The 27,596-nt window shown below is 41.5% G+C and overlaps 2 protein-coding genes across 5 annotated transcripts; both read right to left on the reverse strand.

Moving 5' to 3' along the window:
* Positions 1-298: 298 nt before the first annotated feature.
* Positions 299-1,731, reverse strand: LOC133911040 (nonsense-mediated mRNA decay protein 2-like). The gene has a single exon (XM_062353264.1). The coding sequence runs from the start codon at positions 1,133-1,135 to the stop codon at positions 341-343; it is 795 nt and encodes a 264-aa protein (XP_062209248.1). The 5' UTR covers positions 1,136-1,731; the 3' UTR covers positions 299-340.
* A 172-nt stretch (positions 1,732-1,903) lies between these two features.
* Positions 1,904-17,615, reverse strand: LOC133912543 (protein HUA2-LIKE 2-like). Of its 4 annotated transcripts, none has more exons than XM_062355342.1 (12): positions 17,090-17,615; positions 13,990-14,066; positions 10,670-12,769; positions 8,333-8,777; positions 7,665-7,773; positions 7,477-7,589; positions 7,205-7,386; positions 4,514-4,979; positions 3,811-4,426; positions 3,458-3,628; positions 2,357-2,402; positions 1,904-2,258 (listed from the first exon to the last, which is right to left on the reverse strand). In XM_062355342.1, the coding sequence occupies exons 1-11, from the start codon at positions 17,216-17,218 to the stop codon at positions 2,377-2,379; spliced, it is 4,434 nt and encodes a 1,477-aa protein (XP_062211326.1). In that variant the 5' UTR covers positions 17,219-17,615; the 3' UTR covers positions 1,904-2,258; positions 2,357-2,376. The 4 variants fall into 4 exon arrangements, with proteins under 4 accessions (XP_062211326.1, XP_062211327.1, XP_062211328.1 ...); XM_062355343.1 differs by having other exon boundaries at positions 1,904-2,277; XM_062355344.1 differs by having other exon boundaries at positions 2,328-2,402.
* Between the last annotated feature and the right edge of the window lie 9,981 nt (positions 17,616-27,596).

Consider the following 27,596-nt stretch of genomic DNA (forward strand, 5'->3'; position numbering starts at 1 on the left):
GAGTTTATACCCGATCATGACTCGATACCATATAAGTGACGGATCGTATAGTAACTCGTCACTAAATTATCTCTTTTATCTGTTTTTCATATAGTGTAATTAGTTTCTACGAGATGGAAACATGCAAAAACAATTTCACGCTACATCCTTAAAAAAACTAGTGGACAGAAAATTAAGATTGCAACCACATATAGATCAAACACACCCCATAACTACCTAATCACCTAAGTGAACAAAATGACCAACCATGTAATCGTAAAGGAAACACGGACGCGCGCGCAGTGAATCAAACTTCGTGAGCAGCTGCGTGCATGCAGGCGTACGGCCGGCGACATGGCGTCTAGACGCCGCCGCAGCGGTAGATGATCCGGCACGTCCTGCCGACCCTGACGACGTACGTATGCTGCGGCTTGACGAGGAATGGCGGCAGCCGCAGCAGCGCCTCGCAGACGCAGTCCTTTTGCACCTCCTTCAGCCACCGGCAGCAGTCGCGGTACGCCCGGAGCTCCTCGTCGTGGTGCTCGTCGTCGTCGTCATCGTCATCGTCATCGTCGTCATCATCATCATGGTCGTCTTCGTGGTCGTCGTCGTGGTCCGGGTCGTCGGTGTCGTGATGGTCGTCGTCGTCATGATGATCGTCGTCGTGGTCAGGGTCATCGGTGTCGTGGTGGTCGTCGTCGCCATTGTCGTCCCTCAGACGGCCACGCCTGCCACGCCCACGACCGCGCCCACGCCCGTGCCCGCCGCGGGTTCGGTTGCCGTGGTGGCCGACGGTGCGGTTCCCCACGACGCCATGGCTGTCATTGGTCGCCGCCATCAGGCCCGAGATGCTGATCGCCGCCGCGCGGTGGCCGCGACGGCCACGGTCATGGTGATCGTCGTGGTCGTCATGGTCTTCGTCGTCGTCGTCATCATGGTCGTCGTCGTCGTCATCGTCGTCGTCATGGTGGTGATGGTCATGCTCATCCGGGGGACTCGGCGGCAGGATGGAGCAAGCCTGGCTGGCGATGGCGAACTGGCTGATGCAGAACGCCTTGGCGCCCTTCGGCTGCGCCGCGGCAGGCGCCATCAGAGAAGGGAGGAAGAGGAGGACGGCGGCGGCGAGCGCCGCGACGTGAGGCGCCGAGGCCGCCATTCTTGGCTGGACCTGTCGTCGTATTGACCTACTGTAGTACTTAGCCGCTGTGGCCTCTCTTGCTGGCGAAGTGCCACTTCTTATATATACAAAGATGCATATTTCAAGTAGTTGGGGTCAGCCTCTGCATGGTTTGGATTAGGTGCTTTTTTGCGAAACTAGACGAGTAGGAGTGACCGGATCATGGGTGCATGGTTTGAATTAGGTGCTTCATACCGGTGGCATGCATGCAGCAAGGGCAATTTGATCGGCCATGTCCACCTTGTTTACATGCATGCAGTACATCTTGCTGGTGAGAGGTTAGTGGCTCTCCGGTCATGCAACTCAATTGTTTTGGGGTCTGCAATAACAGATTTGCTATATTTTTAAGACTATTTTCATGACCACAAAAGCTTAGGTTACCCCCTCGAACAACCGTCTGAGGACAAGTTGATATTGCAATGCAGAGAACTTCAGCTATATAATTATGTTTGGGTGATTTGAGATGCTATGACTACTATTTTCAATGTTGAAGAAACAAATTCTCGAAATGGGACCTTGTATATGGCCAAAACAAAAGGCAAAAAGTAACCACGAAGAATTCACTTCACAGATTATTAAGGTTGCATTCCTTTTGAGACAAAAAAAAAGACACTGATCAAGCAGGAACTACAACGCAGTTACTAAATATTTTGGCGCTATACGGACAAACATTGTGCTGAACAAAGCTTGCATCAAAGCAGTTACTGTGCAGAAAGAATGTGTTTTCTTCATCAGATGCAAGGACAATGGCAAAATGCTTTGTATTTTACTTTTTGGCATATGTACGCTGTAATCAAACAGTTAAGTCACCAGAGTAGCTGTTGTCTGAGGGCTGGAGGGATACATGAATGGACATAAACGATGAAAATCCTCCAAATGAAATTGAAAACCGTCGGACTAACAATACAATCTACAGCTAAGATAGATGACAATCTATCCCTATGATTCAGCTCTCCATTCTCAGAACAATCCCAAGATACATATGTACATGGAGGCAGGTAACGTCTAGCCACTTTCTGGATGGTTTCGCGCTGGAGTCCACTGGAACGGAGACGATTAGCCACCTCAGCCTTCCAAGTTTACCAAAGCGGAAAGTCTCGAACTAAAAAAAACATCAGCGCCTATCAAAATAGGTCGTCAGATGAAATACAAAATATAACGAGCCGCATACCGCAGAGCAATGCCAATGGGACAACATACCATTTCAATGTTGCAAAAGGTCATCTTGGTCTCCAGCTACCATGTCCTGCAGTAAAACATGTACATTTAATATCCTCAACTCTATAATCACACAAGGCAATGTGAAGGAACTTTCTTTTCAAAATGCCTGCTTAACGCTTATTTTAGCATCTCATACCAAGCAAATTACATAAATTCGACTTTGTTATTAAGTGAAAGGAATTAATATTAGGGTCCATTTGGATCCATTGAACTGGATTTGATCCATTCAATTGTATTCAAAATCCTATTCTAATAGCATTTGAATTTGATGTAAAACAAATCAAAATCCGATTTATATGTTTTGCTGTGCTGAATTGGAAGATGTTCACCAAAAAAATTTGAAACAAAATCATCAAGTACGATCAGCTCCCCAAATCAAGCCTAAAACCAACGCCAGTTGCTGCCAGCTGCACAAAGTGCCACTGCGAGAAGATGAAGCTGCTCCGTCCAGTTAATTCCACTGGCACCGCCGCCGCCGTCACCTCAGGGAGGCGGAGCAAGTCTTAAGTTGGCGGTGGGAAGAAGGCCTCACCGACATATCACCACCAACCTCCATGCCCAAGACATTGACCTCGCTGCTGTGCTTTGCATCCCTGCCATTCTCGACCTCAGTCATCAACTCATGCTTTGGCAAAAAGACAAGGTCACAACCCGCAGGTCGAAGAAGGAATCACCAATTCTTTTTGGCAAAGAATTGTACTTAGTTATCTCATCCCTCTCTGGAATTAAGGTGAAAAAGTTTATTTCAATTCCAGAAGCGTGCCAAACAGCCCAAACTATGGAATCCAATTTCAATTCATCAATTTCACACCCAATACCATGGATCCAAACAGGGCCTAACATGGAAGCCTTTGAATCAACAAAATTCTGTAACTCTTTCATGCGGTTTCCACACCTGATCTTTTACTGAAGCCCTTGGATTAGGCTTGAAAAGTTTCTACCATAACCACAAATAAACAAATAATAATAGCAGATTCATACAAGGCAAAAGCTATCAAACCAGATTTTCCAGTAACAATGATGCGTAGGTAAATGGATGCAACTTATATTAGGAAACATATCAAAGCAACAAGAACATACCTCCAGCTACATGTGAAACCAGAGGCTCCACAGAACGTCTGGAGGGAGAATAGTTCGATATCCTAGGGGGCCTAGACCAGCCTGCACAAGGCCCTGGTGGAGGATCTGATGGCTGTCCATAGTGCATCGGGGCTGGTGAAGCTTCAACATGGTCTGGAATCGGAGGAGGCCCTGAATAGTACACCAGAACAAACCAAATTAGCTCAATACTGGGTGGGTGATCATATATAACAAGCAACAGCTTATTCATGAAAAAACACTAGCAAATCCAATTTTTATTAGGAAACTTTATAGCATGAAGACCATGATAAATAAAAAGAAGTTCACAACATGACCATTCTAAATAAGTTTACCTGACGGAAAAGGAGGAAATCTTCCCCTCTCACCAACTTCATGGTGCATTGGTCCCCTAATAGCTCTCTCATCAAAGTGATGTCCTCGGTCATCGAAATGCTGTCTTCTATCATCAAAGTAATGGGCTCTATCATCATAGTGATATCTTCTATCATCGTAGTGATATCCTCTATCATCAAAATGGTGTTGTCTATCATGCCCGTGCCTTCTATCTTGTCTGTGATGACCTCGATCATGTCCATTGTACCGATATCTCTCAGGATAAGATGAACAGTTATTACCCCAGTGAGGTGGTCTTTGTTGAGGTTCTGGTGGCACACAAGGGAATTGATTTAGAGGCGGAGGGGGTGGTGGTTGCAAATGATACCCCTCATTAGGTATTGATGCATTTGGGGGTCGATGGTAGTTATTTCCATGATATGATCCTGGGGGTGCAGGGAAATTCCCATGAGGACCAGGAGGATTGAGTGGTGCCATTGGCGGGGGAGGGGGTATCTGATTCGGATGCCCTCCATACCCCGAATTACAAAATGGTGGAGGTGGCAATGGTGCCACAGAAGGATTCATGTTTCCTGAGTGCTCTGCAGTAGAATGTGGTTGTTGACTTTGAACATTCTGCCAAAAAGAAAAAAAAAGGCACAAGTTAAGTCATACTATAATGATTGTGTAACCTCTTCTTGCACAGGAACAAAATATACATACATAGGTAGCTCTTGGAGGATGCAGCCCAACAGGATCAGATGTCATTTGCAATTTTGGCTGCATCTGTGAACTCTGAGAAATGGGCGCAGGTGGAGGAGGTGGCACAGGTGGAGGAGATGATGGCAATGGCGGAGGTGATGGAGGCCTATCATTAGGAAGAGGAGGGCCAACATCTGAAGGGTATTGATCAGATGTAGACTTGGTGTCACTTTGGTCTGGTCGGCATTTGGTGCTAACTTCGACTTCAGAAGGTGGAGCTACATCCTCCATCTCAAGCTCGCCATCAACTTCTTCAAGAATACGCCGGTGCTTCTCCACAGGCATTTGAGATTCTTCATCGTCATCATTACCTTGGGCATCCTGTTCAGGTGTAACAGCTTCAAAACTCCGATCTTCAGAGGAGCTTCCTTCCTCTTCTTCAAGTACTTTTGTGCAAATTAAGTTGGGTAGCTGGAAACCAGCATTGCTGTTGAAAATAATGAAACACGTAAACATGAAGAAAATAGAAGTAGGAAACTTTTTCTCAGAACAAAAGATGATGTTGCCTAGCTCTATATGCATAACTGATTTGCTAAAGTAATGACATCAAATTCGAAGGCCCGCTCAGCACTATGATGCCACTGACACGACTCTGCACTCCTTCTATTATACATGACCCTAAAAACGCATTATCACAAGTTTTTTACCAATTTATTGTCCCATACACACACATATATATATATACATGTGTGTGTATACACACATATATATATACATACACACACACACACACACTATATATATATATATATATATATATATATATATGTCAGTTACTATAAACATATATGGTCGTAACTGAGTACCTTATCTAATCATAATTATGCACTTTTTTGTCATGTGATCGCAACTGAGTCACCTCTGCGCACACCCTTAGTTACGATCCAAAAAGCAGTATAGTTGCTATCGTAAATAACTTTTTTGTCATGTGATCGTAACTCAACTATCTGTGCTATCGTAACTGACTATTTTCTTAATCGTAACTGTGATCGCAACTGGGTCACATCTGCGTACACCCAGTTACGATCCAAAAAGCGGTATAGGTGTTATCGTAACTGACTTTTTTGTCATGTGATGTAACTCAACTATCTATGCTGTCGTAACTGACTATTTTCTTAGTCATAACTAGGGGTGGCGCAGCAGTAAACTACAATGCTTCTCGTAATTATACACTTTTTATCATATGATTGTAACTCACATATGTGTGCCGTCGTAACTGAGGTGATGCGAAGGTGGCTGCAGCAACTGAGGGTGGCGCAACGTAGTTCACTGTAGCACCTAGGCGCAAAATAGACTGCCTTATAACTGGGGAATGCATAATTGCAACACGAGAAGATATCACTGTAGTTCGTGTCTGCGCACATCCCACAAGTTGTAACTCACAGTGTTTCGGGTTGTAACTGGGGGATGTGCGCAGTGCGAATAACAAGTTGTAACTCATAGTGTCAGTTTCTCGTGTTACAATTATGCATTTATAGACGTGAAGTTGTAACTGGTCTACCTAACAAGTTGTAACCCACAGTGTTTCGAGTTGTAACTGAGGGATGTGCATAGTACGAATAACAAGTTGTAACTCATAGTGTTAACTTCTCGTGTTGCAATTATACATTTCTGAACGTAAAGTTGTAACTAGTCTACCTAACAAGTTGTAACTCATAATGTTTCGGGTTATAACTGGAGGATGTGCGCAATGCGAATAACAAGTTGTAACTCACAGTGTTAGCTTCTCGTGTTGCAATTATGCATTTCTGGACGTGAAGTTGTAACTGGTCTACCTAACAAGTTGTAACTCACAGTGTTTCGGATTGTAACTGGAAGATGTGCACAGTGCGAATAGCAACTGCGCATATGCGCAGAATAGCCTCGCCGTGTGTGTGTATTATAGAAAGGGTGTCCACTAGTGATTGTTAAGTCTTAAGCAACTTTACTAAGTCCCCCCTACATTCCAGTGATAATTCTGTTACACATTTTATAGCTGATGTACAAGTCCACATAGCTGATGTACAAGTCAAATTCGGTGGATCCCCCCCCCCCCCTTCCCCCGCGAATATTTGAAATTCAATGTTGGCAACTTGGCATCATTTACCCACAAGCCACAATAGCACACTGCTTAACCAACAAACAGTACCATCCCAAGCATACAAATGCATTAAGAAACTTATTCAAAACTGCACAGTGCAAATAAGTTCATCAATGTTGCAGAAACTCTGCTTGCTTCCAGTATTGGGATCATAGGGTCAAACCACAAAAAGAAAAGTTCCTTCATGTATGGACATAAGGATACCCTAGCCAAGCCTAACAAGAGCTTACACATGATCCCATTTTATGGCCGGTCAATTCATCTAGTCCTTGCCTTGATTATGTATTGGCAAGAAAGAACTAAAAGACTAGTGCATATAGCATGAAAACATGCAAACAATACAAAAATGACACTAATGCATATAATTTAAAACTATTTTCCATTTCCTCTTTCCGGTACATGAAAGAGGGAACCACCATAGCTCCCATACTCTTAATTATGTATTGGTAAGCAACAAATAAAAAATTAGTGCATATAGCATGACATGCCAACAGCACAAACATATAACACTATTGCATATAACTTAAAACCATTTTACATTTCAGGAAAATGAATGAGGGAAATTGCCATACCTCCCATACTCATCAACAAGCATTCCTTCATTGTCACGCAAAGGATCATTTAGAGCTCTTTCTGTCCTCGAAGGACGGCGAGAACTTCCAAATGATGCCTCATTGATAGTCTCAATTTCTCTAATATGATGACGGATGATATATTCTGAAAGTGTTTTTCTCTCAAGCCAAAGTTTCAAAACCTAATAACCAAATGACAAACTTGTAAGGGGCAAAGAAAAAGGCAAGGTTGCACACGATATCTGTTCCGCCAGACAAACAAAGGCACTTACCTTGAGACACTGCCTTCGATTCTCCCATGCTGAGTTTCCAGGAGGTGCAGCAGCATAGAGTATTCGAGGTAGAACTGCTTGAATAAGAGAAGGATATACATCTCCAGCTCCACCTGCAAGATTATAAACAGTGATAAATACCATGCATCCAAAAATAATGAACAAAGATTGGGAAGGTGTACACTTACCTTTCTGATTGCGAGAGCACTGTGTTATTGAATCCACAAGAAAGAAGAGGTCCACCCTCTTATACAAATTTGATTCCTTTTCCAGGTGCTCGACGATAATATCAATTGTCTAAAATTGACAGAAAAAAGGCATCAGAAAAATTTGATAGATGGCAATTGGTTGCATAAAAGGCCATGTTTGTCTTTCTTGGTAGGCAGAAAGCAGCATGCATGTTTATATAAAATTCCAAGTAAACTAGAATTTAGAAACAGTACGACTGACAGGATTATCACTGGTTATTTCCGAGTCCGCAAGTTGGTGATGTAGGTTCTCATACCATGCCTAAGCAAGTAGAAACTATTATAGATGGCTCTCTACAGTAACAAGCTAGATGCTCCGAAATTAAATGCATGCTCCTTGAGCTTGTGGTTGGAACAGAGAACAGCACATCATCACCAAGCTATGAAAGCCAAGAAAACAAATATCTGCTTACCAATCCACCAACCATCCAACATATCAAAGAAAGCAACAGTAAATCCAGAAGCATGCAAATGAAGATTATTCTAAAAAGAAACCTAGTTACAGGACATTAACAAAGAACTAGGAGTCTAGGAGTGGTAACAAAACAGTTTCCTCCGTGAACAATAGTACAATACAAACAAAAGAGAAGGGATAGGCATGGTCTAACCTCACCAGCAATGCCGAATTTAGCACAATCAATAGCAAGACGTGTTGCACGTGCTATACTTTCTTTTGTTCTCGTCAGTGTACCGAGGAAATCTTTGAAAGCCCTTCGTGCTGCATTGGCTTCATCATGCCCTGCTAATTTCTTATGTTGAATACTATCAAAAGGACTCCTAGACTGAAAATTATCATATGTCGAGGTGGACCTGATTATCCGATTTGAAGGTGACAACTGCCTTTGCGATCCTTCCTTGGGAGGTGTATTTACTAAAGTTTCAGGAATATACTTGGCATTTAGAAAGTTATCTGCAAAGGAAGTTGATCGAGAGAATCTTCTAGCTTGTGCAACAGCTATGAGTTCTTTCATTGGCATTGAATCCGGAGAAGTGCTCTTATCCTTTAGGTTTCTGTGGTTAAGTTCTTTCAATGCCAAAGCTGAAAATGTATGCCTGCAAGAAAAAATAAGTACAGTCATGTCTTTTCAGAAGGCTATCTTGTAAATTTAAGCACCAAGATAGAAGGTATAACAGATGAAAATATCAGAACTGCAAGAGGCAACAGCGCATTCAGGCACCTGATCTACCATCTTATTCAATTCTCCATCAAAACTGTAAATCTTGCATACAAAATTTACAAGGAGAGCATTAATTGATTGAAGTGAAAAGAGTTCTATCATCACTTAATGCATGTAGAACTCCACTCCCTCCATGTTGCTATATTTGTAAGCATTGTTTCAAAATGTTTGTCCAACAAAGAAAATGCGAGCGTAGTTTCCTTTTTTAAAATGAAAAACGAGTGTGTAATTGAATTGCTTCCACTCTCTACCCCTGCTTTAATGCTGTGAAAGAAATTAAGTGTTTGTAGCATGTCATATGATAGAGATATGCATGAGTTGCTTTCGCATTACTTTTTTCTTATATTTAGTGCTTTCTTGGTCTGTGTGCATGGTGGGATTGGACAAATATTATTAAGCAGAGGGTGTACACTACTAGGATAAAATATATATTTCTAACAAGGGGGAGGCGACTCAATATGTAAGATAAGAATATGGCTATTATAAGGCATCAAAGTGAATATATATATATAGGTCTTTTTCGTTCTTGCAAAATAAGCACTCGTGTTTAGAAACAGCACGGCAGGCGGCAGCTTGCAAACAGTGGATTTAGAGCTCCAGCAATAGAGGATGTTCAGCCTTCAAACATGTCCCAGCAACAATTAAATCTCCATTGTGGTCCCAAAATTAATCTCTGCCAACTCCTAAATAGCATCTTTCTATAACAAATTCTATATCTAAGATAGAACAAACATGTTGATTAGCAGCATATGGATAGACGATCAGGTACACAAAGAGGTAGAAAACAGCCACAACTGTTTCGCATTTTTAAGAAAGGAGGATTGTGCAGGATAAATGAAATACCTCACAAAGATATATTGGCATCCAGACAACTATGCAATACGGAAAGATTTATTGGATCCAAAAAGCTATAGTCAGGACATTTTTGAAAATCCAATTCAAAAGAATCAAATCTACATAAGTCAAAAGGTACTAGTCAATTATCAAATCAACATGATTCCAGTTAAACCACTTATATATAGTGCAGTAGTCCTTCCACTTAATTTTGACCTGTGAAATGATTAAGACGTGAGCATTAACCCAAGCTATCTGGTCTTAAAAAAGGGAGTTATCCTGGTGCGCAAAATATCAATGTGATATTACTCGAAAAAGGATCAGTATGGAACATAGGAATGTTGCAGGAAAGAAAATTTCAAGTGAGGGTGGATATTGTGTTTCCACCAACTTTCCTAAGTTCCAAACAAGGGATAAATCTAAAAGATTATTATCGTGTATAATATCATCTGCACATTGGCATTCAATGGTTAATGAGTCACTGCTTTTTAGGTACAATGCAAATCATGTATCAAGACACAATCATTTTGACAATTTATTTGTAGGAAAGGGAGAGAGTTCAGCTGCCCACCACGATATGTGCAGCATCCTTCATTACCCTAGTTTCTACAATCAATACCTAGCCACATACCAGCAGAAACATGCGGCGTACAGGGTATTCTCCTAATTATTAAACCATCGCATAGACCTACTTTGCAAATGGCCAAATGCAAATTCAAAAGTAGACATCTTTAGGTGAATAATTATTTGTCACATCATTCAAAAAATGGAAAGGCCATAGTAACAAAAAAATTGGAAAAGAAGCATGTCTAAAACAGAAAAGGGGCTGCATTAACATTGTCGAAGAGCAATAGTAGACATGTAGATTGGAAAAATATCAATGGTAAACAAACACTGGTTTAGAAAACTTCAACATGAAAATCTGGATCTTACACTTCAAATGCCCGGGTGTCTGCATCGGATAATATACTGGAACATTTAGTAGCCAATGAAGAGTTGCTTGTTGTATCCCCCATATTGTTTGTTGATTCAGCTATAACAGTCTCACCACGGTACATAGCATCGGTGATCACATTGCTGTTTGTCAGGTCAATTGGCTCGGCACTTCTGTCAACATCACAAACAGCGGAGCCAATTGGTTTTGTGTCCTTGCCGATGATTGGTTTTGTGACTGCATTTCCACCAGCTTTCTCCAAAGATGAAGATAACCGATCAGGTACAGATGTGGTTAGTGTAACAGCAATAGCAGGCTCACTCGACTTCATACAAAGGGCTGAAACGTTCCCACAGACAACATTATCAACTTCATTACAAACCAAGGAACTATCGGTATTTTTGCTGTCCATATGGGTTTCTTCACAAATATCGCCTTTCATCATGATATGATTGTCACTATCATTTGCTTCTGAAGGAACATTGTTATTTTGTAAAATTGATTCTGAGGTGTATGTTTTGCCTGTTGGGCTATGCACGAATTCCATGTTCAAAGATGGTCTAGGGCTTTGAACTACTGCAGATCTATTGGAGGCTGTGACTACTGCATCTGCAGATTTATTAGAATTGTTGTTTGCTAAAGACAAAGAGCCGTTTAAAACCAAGTCGTTTGGTCCAGTCACTTCAGGTAGACAATTATCAGTTTCAGCAACATTAGCAGACATAGCTTCTAAGGCGCGATGAAGGCGTTTTGAGGGAGGCAAAGCAGCTTCCACATCCAAAGCTAAAATCTTTGGTTGGTATTCTTTATTCTTCCAAGAAGGGTTACCTTCCCCTGATAGGACAGACTTGTAAAATTTGGATGATGAATTAGAAACAGTATTTACCACAGCGGACACCTGAACAGCTGAATAATCATTGCCTGGTATTGCATGTGTACTATGTGTATCACATTGGTTTGCAGGTGTAGCAAGCTCTGTTTTGTTACTAGAAACGTCAATCTCATCAACAGGTGAGTCCTTCAACTGAGGCCTTCCCATTCGAACCCTTGCCCTTTTGACTAATGGCAAGTGCTCATCGCCATCTGACTTATTCACTTCATTCTTTGAGTTTGGAGAATCTGCAAGGTTTTCACTTGACTCAGCCTGCAATTCTTCATCTTTATTTGGTGTTGTACAATCTATAGAATGAGGAAGAGGCTTTCTATTTGATTTTCTTTTTCTCTTCAAACTTGCTACTGTGGTCATGGGAAGATTTGATGTACCATTCGATTTCAATTCTGTCTCTGAAGTTCCATTGTCAGATGCTTCACTGTTACAGGTACTATCTACCTTAGCAGGAGGATTCAACTTTTTATTGATGTTACTAGTCTCACAAGTTTCAGGTTGGTTGAAGGCGCCTCCACTTGAATGCAACCAAACATTATCTTGTTTTGAAACAGAACCTGAGTTAGCTTTGTCATCTTCATGACGATTGGAATCTTCTTTATTGTCATCAGGAATCAAATCAATAGAATCCAAACTGGTATGACCCAAAAGTTTACCAGAGCCTTGAGCCTTTCTTGATTCAATACTTATTGAACTTCTTGACTTCCGCAGCGATGGAACCCTGCTACGTGTATAGCAATTCTGTGGCTGTGCATCCCTTAGCTTCTTTGAAAATGAACTAGTAGACAAAGGGATATCCCTCATTTCATCAAGGATGGATACATTTTCAGTAGGCTCGTCGGGGGCAGAATTTACAACACAATGCTGGTCCCCCATTACAGTGACAGAAGGTCCATCAGAATTGACCACGTCATGACTCCTTCCAGTGACAGAATGGTCTTCTGGTTGTCTATCACTATCCATATTGGAGCTATTGACTAGACTTTCAGTATCCATGCAGCTATTATTATCAGCAAGCTTTTCTATACCTGGCTTCACTTCATCAGCAGCCAAGTCAAGCTTATTATTACCTTTCTCCTTTAAAGAATCATAAACTTCAATTATCTCATCAACTGCTCTCAGAAAATCAGCCCCTTTACCATGTCGCCTGGCAAGTAGAGACCTCTTTTTCTCTTCAGTGAATGCCTCAAGATCAGCATAATTGCAGAAAGCACTGCAACAGAAGAAACTAAAAGTCATAAACGACATACAGGTTTCTCAGTAAAGGTAATCTAGTTCCATCTACAAATTTTCTGCACAGCAGCATGCAGGACGCAACCCAAGCATTAGAGAGACAAAGAGAAGAGAGAGAGGGAAAGACCAAGAATCGTTTTCATAATGTTATCACTTCGCATGTCTAGTCTATCCTAGAAGACAAATTTTCTTCTAGATAACAACAGGTATTGTTGACAAAACACAAAACCATAATGATACAAAGTAAATACGAACGTTGGGAGAATTATAGGGCAAAAGCCACACAATCACAGTGTCATATAGCCACGTTTGCATGTTTTTAATCCATAGTCTCAAAAAACACCACCTCTATAACACTATTGTTACTATCATGTAGTAGTAAGGTCACTCAGGGGGTAGTCTTTACAAAGCATGTTTTAATAGGGATCCTAACACCTTGACGAACATTTTTTGCCTTTGGCTTATACATCACTGTAATCATTGTAATGCTAGTCCAAGTAACATCTTCAGCAAACCTGTTGGTAGTAGAAGTTTCTCAGGAGCCAGCGAGGACCATATACAGGAAAATATTGTACTTTCCCTCAATTTTCTCATTAGTACTCACGTTTCTTTAAGAAACCAGCACAAGAGAGTGGACTTTTAGCAAGTTTACTTCCTCTCCCCATGGTTTGTGGAATCTCCTAAACCAGAGGTACCATAATGTTTTTGTGAACTCAATTGCCTTGACCAGATAACAATTTTTCGAATAGCCCAAGTCAAGTCTCTGAAGGAATTTTTACTAGCCAATTTTTACTGTTCAGTATAATAAAAAGGATTTCACAAGTGAAGCGGTGCCACCCATAGAGAAATTTCTCAGGATCAAGAACTTCAATGTGGCAATGTAATTGAGGCACTTTCATAAGTTAACACCCCCCACCCCTCCCGCGGGAAAAAACGATGAAGATTCTTCGAAAGTCCACAATAACTATCCCAAGCAGTGTATACACCAACAGCATTTATTCTCATTTCACCAAAAGAGTATATCACTTGATTATTAATATTTAAAAAAAAAAGAACTATAAAAAACATGTAAGAATATGGGCTAACTGTCAATAACAACACTAGGATCTTTCTAAAAGATGCTGTTCAATAGATACAAAAGCAGCTCGTAAATTCAAATAAAATTGAATGGTTCAGCCCAAATAGCACTTAGTCACTTACATCTGTTTAGTACCATAGAAATAGACCAGCAGCTTCTTCTTAACAGAAGACAGGCCCCATTGCTCTGGCTCACTTATCTGAAACAGTAAGCATTCTCACAAATGAAGTTATATCTGGATATTCCCTCAAGAAAAAGGTAATTTCTGAAAGTGTAAAATCAATATTCATACAAGTAAATATCCCATGCTCACACAGTGTTATTAAGGTGTCGTCTAACCGCCGATTAGCTGTCCAGTCAGTAACTGCACACCAACTGGAGGTTTCGACTCGACTGGAGCTCCTAGTCAGCGGACCGGACGATTAGGTGTTGTCTAATCACGATTAGGCATCTATCTTGCTAAAGGTCAAGGCGGACCATGGGGAGCATGTAAAGGAAAGGGTGAGGAGGCAGATGACAAGGCAAGAGAGGCACTTTGCGGCAGTGAGCTGACAAGGGAAGGGGCAGCAGCGGCGATGGCAACATACACAATAGCCCTAATGTTTAACGGAAAGGTTTCTTTGATGGAATACTTTATTGGACTGGCCTGGCCCAGCCCATTGCCCTCTCAGCTTCAGAAAGAGCAAAACCAAACAGTCAGTCTCCACTTCAGCCGCCACCAATCTGAGCTTAATAGGGAGCCACACAGCTGCGACGGGGCGATAGCAGCGGTGGCAACAGAGCAGGCGAGATGCATCCGGCCTTCCGACAGCAAGCTGCAAAGAACCTAGATCCGACTGTGAGTTGTGATGAGGCCGCTGCCGCCGACAAGGTGCGACGGGTTCTGCACCTCCAGTCTGTCTCTTCTCTTCTTCTTCCTCTCTGAAGTCTGAACCTTATCGCTTCCCCATTTTTTTATGTTGTACTCGATCTAGTAGTAGTATACTAGCAGCAGAAGGTGGTGTCTCTGAAATAAGGAGTAGACTAGTCATCAACTACAGTAGACTAGTCGTCGAGTCCTCGTGACTAGTTGGCTAGCCGGTAGTGTGGTGACTCAACGAGAATGAACACTACTTGCCAATAGCAGTTCCACAGGAGCTATACCAGCTGAAGTTGAAAGTAAAACCCCAGAGACAAATTAATTAACTGGGAACCCTACTTGCTCTCAGGAAAATGTCTACATCAACAAAAGAGCAGACTAACACAGTTAACCGGATGCCGCCTCAGTGAATACAGGATGAAGGAAAGTTTGCGAGGACGCTGATATAAATAGGAGTCCTGATAGGCAGTAGCAGTGCCTAAGCATCTTAGCCCCAGTCCATTCTGCTCCTTCCAACAAGAAATGGCATGAGTGTTGCATTCCACAAAGGAACACAGGATAAAAGTCGATGCACTCTGTTCCATGCTAAACACCAGCCATTTCGACCCGAAAACAGGCAGCACACTTAATCCGGACATTCCTGTACTTGCCTCTGCTAAGCTGGTAATGGCACAAGAGCTTCACGCATGCAACCCGAGGATTGCCAATGTGCTCTCAAGTTCTGTCCTCTCCCTCACATTTATTACCAAACCAGTATATCCATGCAACAGACATATGGAACCTACATTTTATCTTACACCACAAGCGAGTGGTAAAGAAGGTTACATTCAGAACAGGTGCAACTTTTGTAGGCTTTTTCTTTTCCCGACGTGCAATATTTTGACCTGTGCAGCATGCACTGGACAATTTAAACAAAAGACATGCTTGGCCATATTTTTTTCAATTAACTAAAAAGTTAATTTGTTTACTTTCATGCAGTGGAACAATATACAAGAATGACTCATTACCAAAACACTTCCATCCTCAAGGCCAAACAGAATGCTCATTAAAATGGAATTAGTAATTGTCTGCTCAAGTGTGGCACCGTGAAAGATTGAGAACATTTTTACTGTTGTGCAACCAATGAGATGAAAATGAGAAAAAGTTTTGAAGTGAAAGAGGAAATTATCACGAAAGTGATGGTAGCAAAAATTAGAACAACCTCAATGGTACGCTAGTGGATTAAACGAGATCTTTTCTATCACAAAACAGGCATAGACATCCTATCAATAGAGAAGTCAGCAATATTCCATAATCACTGAAGACCTAAATCAAGTTATTAAGCATACTAGACCAGTGGTGCACCTACTAATATAAGGAGCAATCATCTTTTAGTTCATTATCCATGTCTAGATCCAAACTTAAACACAAAACATGAGAAAACATTTGAGGCACACTTTGGTTGACTATCGAATATATATTCCAAAAGAACAAAAGCAAGCACATAATATACTCCGCATATCGATATACATTGCATGGGCACCAAAGAAAAAAGAATTATCAGATGCTAAACCTAAAAGAGAAAAAATGAAGAAAAAAATCACAAGATTATGATAAAATGGTGTCTACCCTAAAAAGATCCTTACCTTTCCTGGCAGGCGATCAGTTATTTCACATGTGAAACCTACCAAGGAAACCTGTGCCTCTGTCACAAATCATAGAGAACCTCGCCTCTTTACTTGTAAACATGCAAGTCTAAGAGCAGATCACTAAGAACGAAATCCATATCTGCAGCTCAAGAACGTCAAAGAGAGAACATCGCCGAAATCTTAACGGCACATCCAAACACAGGCAAGAAAACCCACTAATCACCCAAATCCTACCCAATACCCATACCGTTTATGCCATAAACCACCAGCAACACCAAAGCTTGACAAGAAACCGGCAGGTAAACGAATAAATCACCACGAATTGAACCAAGCTAGGTCAAATTGCAGTAGAAATTAGCCCCTGCTTCCTACAGCTCAGCAGAAAGTAACAGAAAGGGTTTCTTTTACTGAAAGATCCTGTCTTTCTTGAGCATGTGGTATCCGAAACCCTACTTGCTCAAAATCTCGGTGATTTGCAGCACTAGAACGACAAAATTATCACAGATTAACAGCTAAAATGAGCAAATCAAGGTAGGAGACCACCGAAAAACCTAGGATTTAACCGAACCGGCCGCAGCGCAGCCCCCAGACCCGGGTCTTCTTCGTCCCCACGAAACCCTAAGCACGCTACCCTAGCCCGTGGCCCAGAATCCCCGGACCCCAGGCTGCCCAAGCCACCAGGAGGCCACAGATCAGAAGAGAGCGGAGCAAGCCGCGAGCCACGCCTGAACTCACCATGGCCGGCCACGCCGGGAAGCCCTTCATCTTGGCGAGCACGAGGTCGCCCACCTTCCACTTCGCCGCGGCCACCGCTGCAGCCGCCGCCGCCGCCGCCGCCGCGCGCTTCCTCTTCGCCGGCGCCATCGCCCGGCCCCGCCCACGCTCCACACCAACCAGCCCGCCGCCGCCCCGCCCGCCGCCGATCAGGGCTCACAGGGCGCCCCCGCGACGGCTACCGCCTGCGCCCGAGGAGCAGAGGCGTCTCCGCGAGAGAGGCCACGGCTGGCGCCTGCTCCGGCGAAGCTCCCGGTGGCGGTCGTCCAACTCTCCTCGACTTCGGCGGCGGCGGCAGCGGCGAGGGGGGCAGGCATGGGAGGGGGAGGAGTAGCTTCGGGGATTTTTTTTTTTCTCTCCTCTCGCAGTTTTATTTTTTGCGCGTTTAGTAGTTAACTCGAGAGCGTGCGACTGCGCTCGTGTGTGCGACGGGGGTGGTGGGTTGGCTGGTAGCCCGGTGGAGGAAGGAAGGAAGGCGAGCGCGGGCGCGGGCGTGGGCGCGAGAGGGCCGCCGCGCGTTTATATGGGGCTGTTTGGTTAGAGACTAAATTGAGTTAGCTAAAATTTAGTTGCGTTGTGAAATTTGTTCTTTATTTTATTTGAGATTAAAATTTAGTTATGTTTTAAAAAAAATTAGCCGGTTAAAATTTTTCTATATATTTTTAGCAAATCTCGGGAGGCTAAATTGTTTATCAAAAATTTTGGTCGGTCAAATTTTAACTGGATCTCAAATCAAACATCATTTTGATGGTTAAATTTAGCATTGTTCTAATTTGATCTCTAACCAAATTTTAGTTTAGCATGTAGGGGCTAAAATCCAAACAGTCCCCACGATAAGGTCGGCTCTTCGGATCCTGACTGCCAAATTGGTTAATGGATGTTTTCTACAGTATTAATGTCTATTGACGCTTTTGTAACATTGAGAATCTCCTGTATCTACTGGGGAGTAGCCAACCGCCCCTGCTATATGTCACATGTTCTTTTTTTCAGAAGATATTGCTAGCTGAGTACGCAACGGGAACATATAAAGTGGGGAACTAGGATAAAAAAGTACTACTACAAAATAACATATCAGTACTGGTTGAACAACAATTTTAGTGTCGATTTTTCAACCAGTAATCTTTACTCGACACTGAGTGTCGGGTCTGAAACCGGCACTGAATATTTTTTTAGTGTTAGGACGTGCCTCCAACCGATACTGAAAATGTTCCCAAGCCAAAAATAAATAAACGAGGCGGCTCAAAAGAGCCAGCTCGGCTGCCGCTCCTGTCGCCACCACCACCGCTGTTATGCTAAAATCGACTCATCCCAATCCAGTTGACTCATCTCAATCTAAATAGCATGCTAATAATCGATTCAACATCACACAAAAAAATCAATTCGACATCACACAAAAAATCGCTCGACATAACACAAAAAATTGATTCAATACAAAAAAATTGCTCGACATCACACAAAAAATCGATCTATCAATGTCGGTTTCATTATCCATCCAGCACAAATCATAGCACATAGAGAAAGATCGTCTGCTCAGGGCTGTCGCACGTGAATGCCACCAGCACACCAGCTAGGTCCCCTTGCTACGAAGTCACGGCGTGAGGAGGCGCGGAAGGAGACCCTATCGCGGCTCGGGACCACCAGCAATCTATCGGGCTCAACCTATTTTTATTTTTATTATTTTTTAGCATTTTCTATGAAGATCGTCGGTGCTCAGTTCACAAGTTTGTGTGTATTTTCATTGTTTTTTGCATGGTTGTTCTTCTTTTATTTTATTTGCAGAAGTTATTGTTAGTGATAGTTGGCAATAGAACATTGACAATAGGACTAGGACATCGAAGGAAAGGCACAGCTGGGTGCTAGCTAAGGGAGTGTTGGGGATCCTGTGGGCACTTGCTTAATTGTTAATGCTTTGTAGTTTTAAGATATTCAAAGTTGTTTTCTGCGAAGTTATTATCATTTTCCTTGTACTCCATGAAGATATTGCTGGCGCTAATTGGCTATCATGATGCAGTTGTTTGAGACTCGGGGCAGGTCCAGAGATCCAATGTGTTCTAGCATGTTTGTGCATATTTTAATACTGTGTGTGTTTATAAGTTTTTGCATAATATTGTTCTTTCCTTTTTCTTTCTTTTGGTAAATTGCTAGTGCCGATTGACTAGGCAGATCGGTGAAGGCTTTGGGGAGCAGGGTGCAGAAGGTATTTTTTGTACCAAAAGGCGCCAAACAGGGGGCTAACACAAGTTGTAACACCAAGACATGTTGGAAAATGCTAACTCATATTCAGACGTGAAGGAAATCAGGAAAAGGTTTGACTACCTAAACATACAGAATTATATTCCCTTCTCCTGATCAAAGATATAACCAAACGCGTTTAAGATTATGAAAGAATGTAGTATCAACACGACGGTGTGGTTTCTATAGAAAAACAAGAAACTAATATCTATTCGTGTAGAAAGAATAGCAATCTAATGAAAGGATCTTATGTAACTCGTGTAAATTTTTCAAACAAGTTTCTAAAGGGTTGTCAAAGCAAATATCGATACAAGTGAAAAATGTTTAGATAATTCATGGATATACCAAGTGCAAAACCTTTTCACTTCATGCATATTCGCATGAACTTCATGCATAAGTTCCAAATTATAAAAATATTTTTCTTCATATAGACAACTGAAGTTCTATACCTGTAAGTTTCATAATCATATCTGTGTGATTGCAAAAAGAACGAAAAACGTAAAAGGTCTAGAGAAAATTAAACAATGCCCATACCTTGGGTTAAGGTTCAGTGGCATTCCTAACAATTGTCTTTTTTTTAACGCCGAGCCCTCTTTCCGGAGCCTTCTCGGAGGCTTTTGACGGAGTGTGAGACCGGAGGCTCAAGCCCCGATCGGTCCCCTCCACCTATGGAGTTTCACCACCAAGCTACAAACCTGTTTGCAATCAGTCGTCTTTTTCCCAACCCTTATGACAGCAATGAGACAAGTGGAACAAGCATGAGAGGGGAAGTCGCTTTGGCTTGGAGTGTTCAGTCCAATATTTACATGTAATGTGGTTCTTGTGGTTTGGCTTGGTGGTTTGGTAGCGGAGGGCATGAAAGAGCATCAAATCGGAGTAGGACTAGATAGCAAAATTATGTATCTATGGATATCTTGAGGGTATCTTGCAGTTAGCGTATCATGTTTGTGGGCTAGTAGTCTTTGATAGGTCAATGACTGTAACATTGAGTATGGTTACATATACACGACTTCTTTGGATTAAAATATTGTCTTTCTTTCTTATATACCATTTTGTCAAGAAGTTAATTTATTGGTGCTAATTGGACCATATATAATGATCAAAGGCTGAGTAAAAGGATAGGTGCATGGCGCCATACATATGGGTTGAGGCTTCCTGCTCAGGAAATTTGTGATGTAAATAATGTAATCTTAACACATTTAGTTGCAATATTAGAAGTTGAGATGGTGGAACAGAAAACGTTGTATATATCTAACGAAACAACAAAGATATTGTAGCAAGATTCTCCTTTTTCATAACCAAGGAATTCGGTTCCATCTATCCACAATAACTGTGGTCATTGGTTGTTGATGACAGTCATAATATAAAGATTTCTTTAGCAAGGAAGCCAATTGCCGATACATGAAACTTTATTTCATTTGTATCTAGGCACGTGTACAGGTGACCCGGTGACTCACCCTGCCAAGGACCTCCATGTACTCTCCTCCTCTATCACAATCTATGTTGTATAATTTGAGTAATTTTGCAGTCTGCATTTGTTATTGTACCAATACAATCTAGAATATTGGACGCCTTAAAATATGTATAGTAAGCTCTTTATGAATAAGATATTATGTTATGTCTAACAAAAAATAAAATCCCAAGTGGTATATTTGTGCAAACCATTCCTTACAAACTTGTGGAAGGTGATGAATACAAGGTTTTTAGTAATTCTAGAAAAGTTGTCATGTTTTCAGAACAAGGAATCAACTACTACCACATATTCTTGATACAGGTTGTTCAGACTTGCACATGAATCAAGTTGGTAAACGAAATGATCATTTTATCAATAATTTACATACTCTTCAATGTTTCACTTAATCTTAATAATTCTCTCTCTATCAGCAGCTTATATTTAAAGAAAGAGTTGAAACAAAGCTAAAATGGCTTCTATTTGGAGTCTGAGGTGGTGAACACGTAGAAGTTCACAGTTGAACTAGCTCAAAGGAGTTTGGATCACTCAAGCACACACGTCTTGTAGCCCATATTCTCCACTTTACAATGATCATGCCAATATAAAGACTAAACAGAGCTACAAAATTAAGAGAAGACATTATATATAGATGCCTATTTGCAGTTGTCGGGACCGGTCTAAGAACAGACCAATATCCTTACCGTATATTGAGCCAGGAATATGTAACAACCCTGATTTTTGTAAAATATAATTTTCTCAAAGAAATAAATAAAGTAAATAAATGTTTGGAGAAATAAAGAAAAAAGAACGAAAATAAAATGAAATAAAAATGAAAACTCTCTCTTCTCCCTCCCTTTCTCGCCCAGCCCGACCCATCCCCGACCTATTTTCCCTTTTCCCGAAATAAAAATGAAAACTCTCTCTTCTCCCTCCCTTTCTCTCCCAGCCCGACCCATCCCCAACCTATTTTCCCTTTTCCCTCCCCAACCCGACCCAGCTCCATCCCACCCCCTAGTCTCCCTCTTCTGGCCTAGCCATCGAGCCAGCCCACCTCTCCCTCTCACGCCCTCCGTCCAAGCACGTGTGTAGCCCACCTTCCCCCCCCCCCCCTCGCGCTGACCCACTCGTGCCCGCACACCAGCACCCGCCCTCTCCCTCTCTCTATCGTCTGGGCCTATGTGTCAGCTTCACCCCTTCCTCCCTGCCGCCCTCCTCTCTCTATATCGCACCCCATTCAAACTGTTGCGCCAATCTCACACCCACTGAAGGAAGGAACCCACCTCGCGCCCGCGCATATGGAATCCAAGGCCGAGGAGAAGGAAAGGGACCGTGCAACCTACGGTATTGAAGCTCACCGCATGGAAACCCCACGCGCGATCTCCGTCAGTCGCTAAACCCTAACCCACCCCGAGCACCCCTCCTCGCCCTATAAAAGGCGCCCTCGGTCTCCTCCCTAGCCTCACACTCTCCCCCGCATCCTTTTCCATATGTCTCGTGTGCGAGAGTGTCATCTAGGGACTCTACTGTCGAGCTTCATCCACCACCGAACCTCCTCGCCACCACCGTGCTTCTATAGACCTCCCAGACGACCACATGTGCGCAAAATGGGTTCCCTATCGACGGGGGCACCTTTTTCTGCCGCTCACTGGAGTTCCCCAGCCGCCACGACGACGTTTTCACTTGCTCCGATCGTGCACCACCACCCAACCTCATCGCCGACGTCGTCCAGTTACCGAATCTTAGGTAGATCCCCTTTCCCGCCGTCTAATCTCGCATATAGGGCTGAGATTATAAGCCGCGTACCTGTTTGCCTATATTAGATCTCAGACGTCCAACCCTCATCGTGCAGCCGAGATTTACATAAACCCGATCCGCATCATCATCGCCACACAAGCATGCCATATGTGCGGTTTTATCCGATGTGGCAGGCCTAGTCAACAACTTCGGCCTAGTCAGCAACCACATCAGCAGGATGACGTTAACCATGCCAATAAATCAGTTTTCCTTCAAAAAATAATTCTAAAAATCCAATAAATTCAAAATTAGGTTTTTCTTTTATTGAAAATTTCTAAAATTCTTTAATCATTCAAATAAGGGAAAAATGCAACCCCCCCCCCCAAAAAAGTCACTTGGATTTTGACTTTCCCTCTCAGAAGTTGTTTTGTTGCAAAAACCCCCCAAAAGTTTGACTTTATTGCAAAAATCCTCCAAAAATTCAAAAAAAAATCACAAAAAAAATCTAAAAAAACTAGAGACAATTCTAAGACCTTCTGTGAATTTTTTTTTCAAAAATAATATCATTTGCATCATATTTCATGGAGAGGAAGTTTAAAATAATAGAAAAATATGCAGCTCATTTATTAACTCATGTTATTTTAACTTTATCATGTCTAGCATTATTTTTTCTATATAAATAATTGTTTAAGTAAACTAAAAAAAGTGGTTTCACTAATTTTGGCGGTGTTATAGATTAGTTATGAATTAATCTATCTACAACACATTTACTCAATCTTGCACGTTACACTAACTATTTCAAGATTTTATGTATTTTTAGAAGATAGAGGATCATGTAAGAAGATTAAAAAAATTGGTTTCATGATTTTTAGATTAGTAAATAATTAACTATGCATTTAACTCGAATTAATAAATGATTTGCACATTTTTGTTTTTAAACTTTCTCTCACGAAATATGATGCAAAGGATATTATTTTTGAATATTTTTTACAAAAGGTCTTAAAATTGTCTCTAGTTATTTTTAGAATTTTGCGTGATCTTTGTTAATTTTTTTTGAATTTTTCGGAGTGTTTTTGCAACAAGATCAAACCTTTAAGGGTTTTTTTTGCAACAAAAGAACTTTTGGGGAAGTCAAAATCCAAGTGATTTTTAGGTGTTTTGCATTTTTCCCTTCAAATAAAGGTTTTTAAATGATTTTCTTAGTAAAATAACTACAATAAAATGTTTTAAGTCTGTTTTAATATGTTTTAGTATTAAAAATAATAAATAAAATTCTAGAAAATGTTTTAAGGTTTAAATAATGTTTGTTTAATGTTTTTAATTCTAAAAATTTGATAAATAATTATGATAAATTATAAAATGTGTTTTCTTTAGTTAAATAATTTATAATAATATGTTCTCATTCATTTTAGTGTTTCTTAATTAATCATATCCTTTTTAATTCATAAAATTTGCTAGAAAACCCTAGAAATTCCCAGCAAATACTAGGGCCTCTAGAAAATCCCAGAAAAATTCCTACGCCATTCTTTCACCCTTTCCAAGTCATATATTTACTGTCACAACTCCTATGCAATCGTTTCCTTCGCCAATAATTCACCAAAAATCATAAAAAGTAATAAATTGAGTTGTATGATGTGTTTTTAGCTTTTTTTCTTGGTTCTTGGTATTTATTGCCTTGTTTTCTTTTGTGATTAGATGCCGCCGTCCTAGAGGAAGATTTTGCAGGTTTCTAGGACCAGAAATTTGAAGATCTCGCTGAGTACCAGGGTGAAGGCTAGTTGTCCTTGATGCATTTTGTTCCTATGTTTCGAAATGTTTCCGTTTGATAAAGTTGCATGCTTACAATTGTAGTTGGGAAACCAATGTTAGGCTATACCTTATTTCCTTCAAATTTTTCTTGTCACCTCGGTTTTGGTCCGATCAAGGGTAGAAATGATTAGTCGTGCTTGGGATAATAATTTTGACAATGGTTTTATGCAATGAGATAAAATAATATTTTTAGTAACATGGGACTTAGGGTATGGGCAAGTTTGACATGTTAGTTTGTCTGTGATGTGTTCCTTGCAGTTTGGTGATTTCCATATGTTGGAGGATGGTGGTCTTGCCCATACCACTTTAAGGACCGTTTCTTGGTGAGATCGGACAAAGTTTTACAATACAACCACAAGCCTTGTATGGTATGTGTCTGACCAATTAATTAATTTTCTCTCAGCATAGTATAGACTAGGTGGTGGAACGGGGAATGAATGAATTTCCTTGGAACCGGAAGGCGCCAGAGGGGGCTTCCGTTGTTGAGGTTATTTGTGTCACGCGGCGGTGAAACCTCAACATGTAGACATTTGTTGGGAGAAATTTTGTAAATGCCTCGCAGCGATAATCCTGGCCGCACACCTCGGAAGTGTGTAGGTGTCTACCTAACATGGGTATAACGAATAATCACGTCTTGTGGGTAAAGTATACAACATCTGCAGAGTGTAAAACTTATATATCAGTCGTGCTCATGATCATGAGCGGCGAGGAATGCTACACATGATTAGAATATTTTAGAAATGGTTGAAAAACTTTGGGGTGGTGGTTCATTCATGGTTGAGAACCATGTTTGAGGTGATCAACTTTGGTTGAGGTCAAGAATGTTAATTCTTGAGGTTATTTTCTCTCAGTCATTTACTATTGCTTTTATTTAAATGTTTTATTTAAATTATGCCTTTATGCAAATAAACCCCTACAAGCCTTATTATTGTGATTGCCTTCATATCATTACTTTATCATAACTTATGGAGTACGAGACGTACTCACTCTTACTATAACTATGCTGCTCAGTCTGGAAAGTCTCTAAAGATGACTATGGGAACGGAGAAATCTAAGGTGGTACTCTACATCGACTACCTATGGGATATGTGGAACCAGAAGTCTGCGCTAGCTGCAGGGTTTATTTGCTTTTTGACCCTCGGAGGTCCTTTTTGTAAGAATGATCAGTGCAGCGGATTCAACGTCGACTAGTGAAAGTGCCTAGAGGAGGGGTGAATAGGTTATTCTGAAAATTAAAACTAAAACATCGGATTAAATCTGCCGGATACTCCGGTGAAGGTCGGATACTCTGGTCTAGTCCGGAGTCTCCGGTCTATACAGGAAATCAAGAACAACTACGAATTAAAGCGGGCAGCTAGAATCTAAAATTGTAGCTATGTCTACTAGATATCACAGAGCTAAAATAACAATTAATACTAGTAAGATGATCACTAAGGTAATTTATATGAAGAATCATAAATTCACACGATTAAGTAAATTGCACAAATAAGAACACGAGAGATTATCCCGGAGTTCGGCCACCTCACAAAGAAGTGCCTATATCTCCGTTGAGGAGCTCACAAAGAGCCGGATCTTTTCCAACCCTATCCTCTTCTAGCGACCACAAAGATCAAACTAGAATTTCCTTACTCAATTTGAAGTTGATTACAAACTTCCCGTGGCACTCCACAAAGATTGGGTGCTCTACGGGCGACATCTTGCCGTCTAGAAGCACAAAGCTTCAAGAGTAAAGATTACAACGAATGCTCGAGGAAGAACTCAATGCTCAAGTGGTTTAAACTCTCTCCAAACCCAAACTCACTAAATTTTGCGAACTTTGCACTAGAGGTGGTTGGAGGGACTTTGAATGCTCTTAAAGTGCTCAAGGAGTCTAGAGTTCACCAGCAACAGCAAGCCTTTAATGCCATATGGTGTGGGAGTATTTATAGCCCTCTCTCAAAAACTAGCTGTTACTGTTCTGTCAGACCTAACCGGAGTATCCGGTGAACACCGGAGTATCCGGCCCCAAATCCAAAAATAGCGTCAGAACGGTCACAGAATGTGTCAGAACTAGCCGTTACAATTCTGTTAAGTTACCGGAGTCTCCGGTCCTGACAGGGCTTTTGAAAAGGCTAAGTCCGGAGACTTGCCGGACCCTCCGGCCTCTTTAGGTACCGGAGTATCTGGTGAACACCGGAGACTCCGGTCTTTTTATCAAAAAGAATAAAAGCTACCTGAGACACCCCTGCCGGAGTCTCCCTCGGAAACTCCAGTTAAAACATTTTCTCCTACCGGAGTATCCGGTGAACACCGGAGACTCCGGTCTTTTTCAATGAAAATAAAGACTTAACTGTTTGACCTCTGGCAGAGTCTCCCTCGGAGACTCCGGCCCAAAAACTCACCAACTACCGGAGTATCCGGTGAACACCGGAGACTCCGGTCTTTTTCAACAAAAATAAATCGGAACCGAGCACCCTCTGCCGGAGTCTACCTCGGAGACTCCGAACTAAATACTGAGTACCGTAGTATCCGGTGAACACCGGAGACTCCGGACTCAGTCTTTTGCAAAACTAACCCGGTGTCCGTGGGTGAGTGTGTCTCTCAACTTGTTGGTTCTAAATGATATCTTGAGTATTGAGACATTAATCAAGCAATCAAATGCAACCTTCTTAATAGAGCGGCTATACTAGACTCAATTTCAAAAATAAAAGAATTTAAATCATATTGAGTACTCCTAGTTTCTTCTCCTTTCTTTTCGACGGACGTCAAACGTCATATGTCTTCTCAACTTAAGACTTAAACCTGTTCATGACTTAGATAAACATATTAGATCTTTAATCGTTTTGTCATCAATAATCCAAAACCCATTTAGGTGCCTAGATGCACTTTCAACTAGCCAGAGGAGGCAGGGTTGGTCTTGTAGTTGTCATCACATTTTTCACGGGATGAGATGCTCCAACTTGCTTTCCCGCTTGATAAGCACTACAAATTCTATTTTTCTCAAAAGAAATATTTGTTAGTCCTAGGATGTGTTGACACTTTTGAAGTTTAGACAAATTCTTCATGCCAACATGAGCTAGTCGGCGATGCCAAAGCCAACCCTTGCTAGACTTAGCTATCAAGCAAGTTTTAGGCTTTACTTCATCTGTTGAAAAATCAACAAGATAAAGTTTACCCTTCAACTTACCGGTGAAAGCTATTGAGGCGTCTCCCCTTGTAGAGACAATCACACCCTCATTGGTAAAAAGACAATTATAACCT

Source organism: Phragmites australis, chromosome 3, assembly GCF_958298935.1.
Source record: "Phragmites australis chromosome 3, lpPhrAust1.1, whole genome shotgun sequence".
In the NCBI taxonomy this organism is placed as follows: Eukaryota; Viridiplantae; Streptophyta; class Magnoliopsida; order Poales; family Poaceae; genus Phragmites; species Phragmites australis.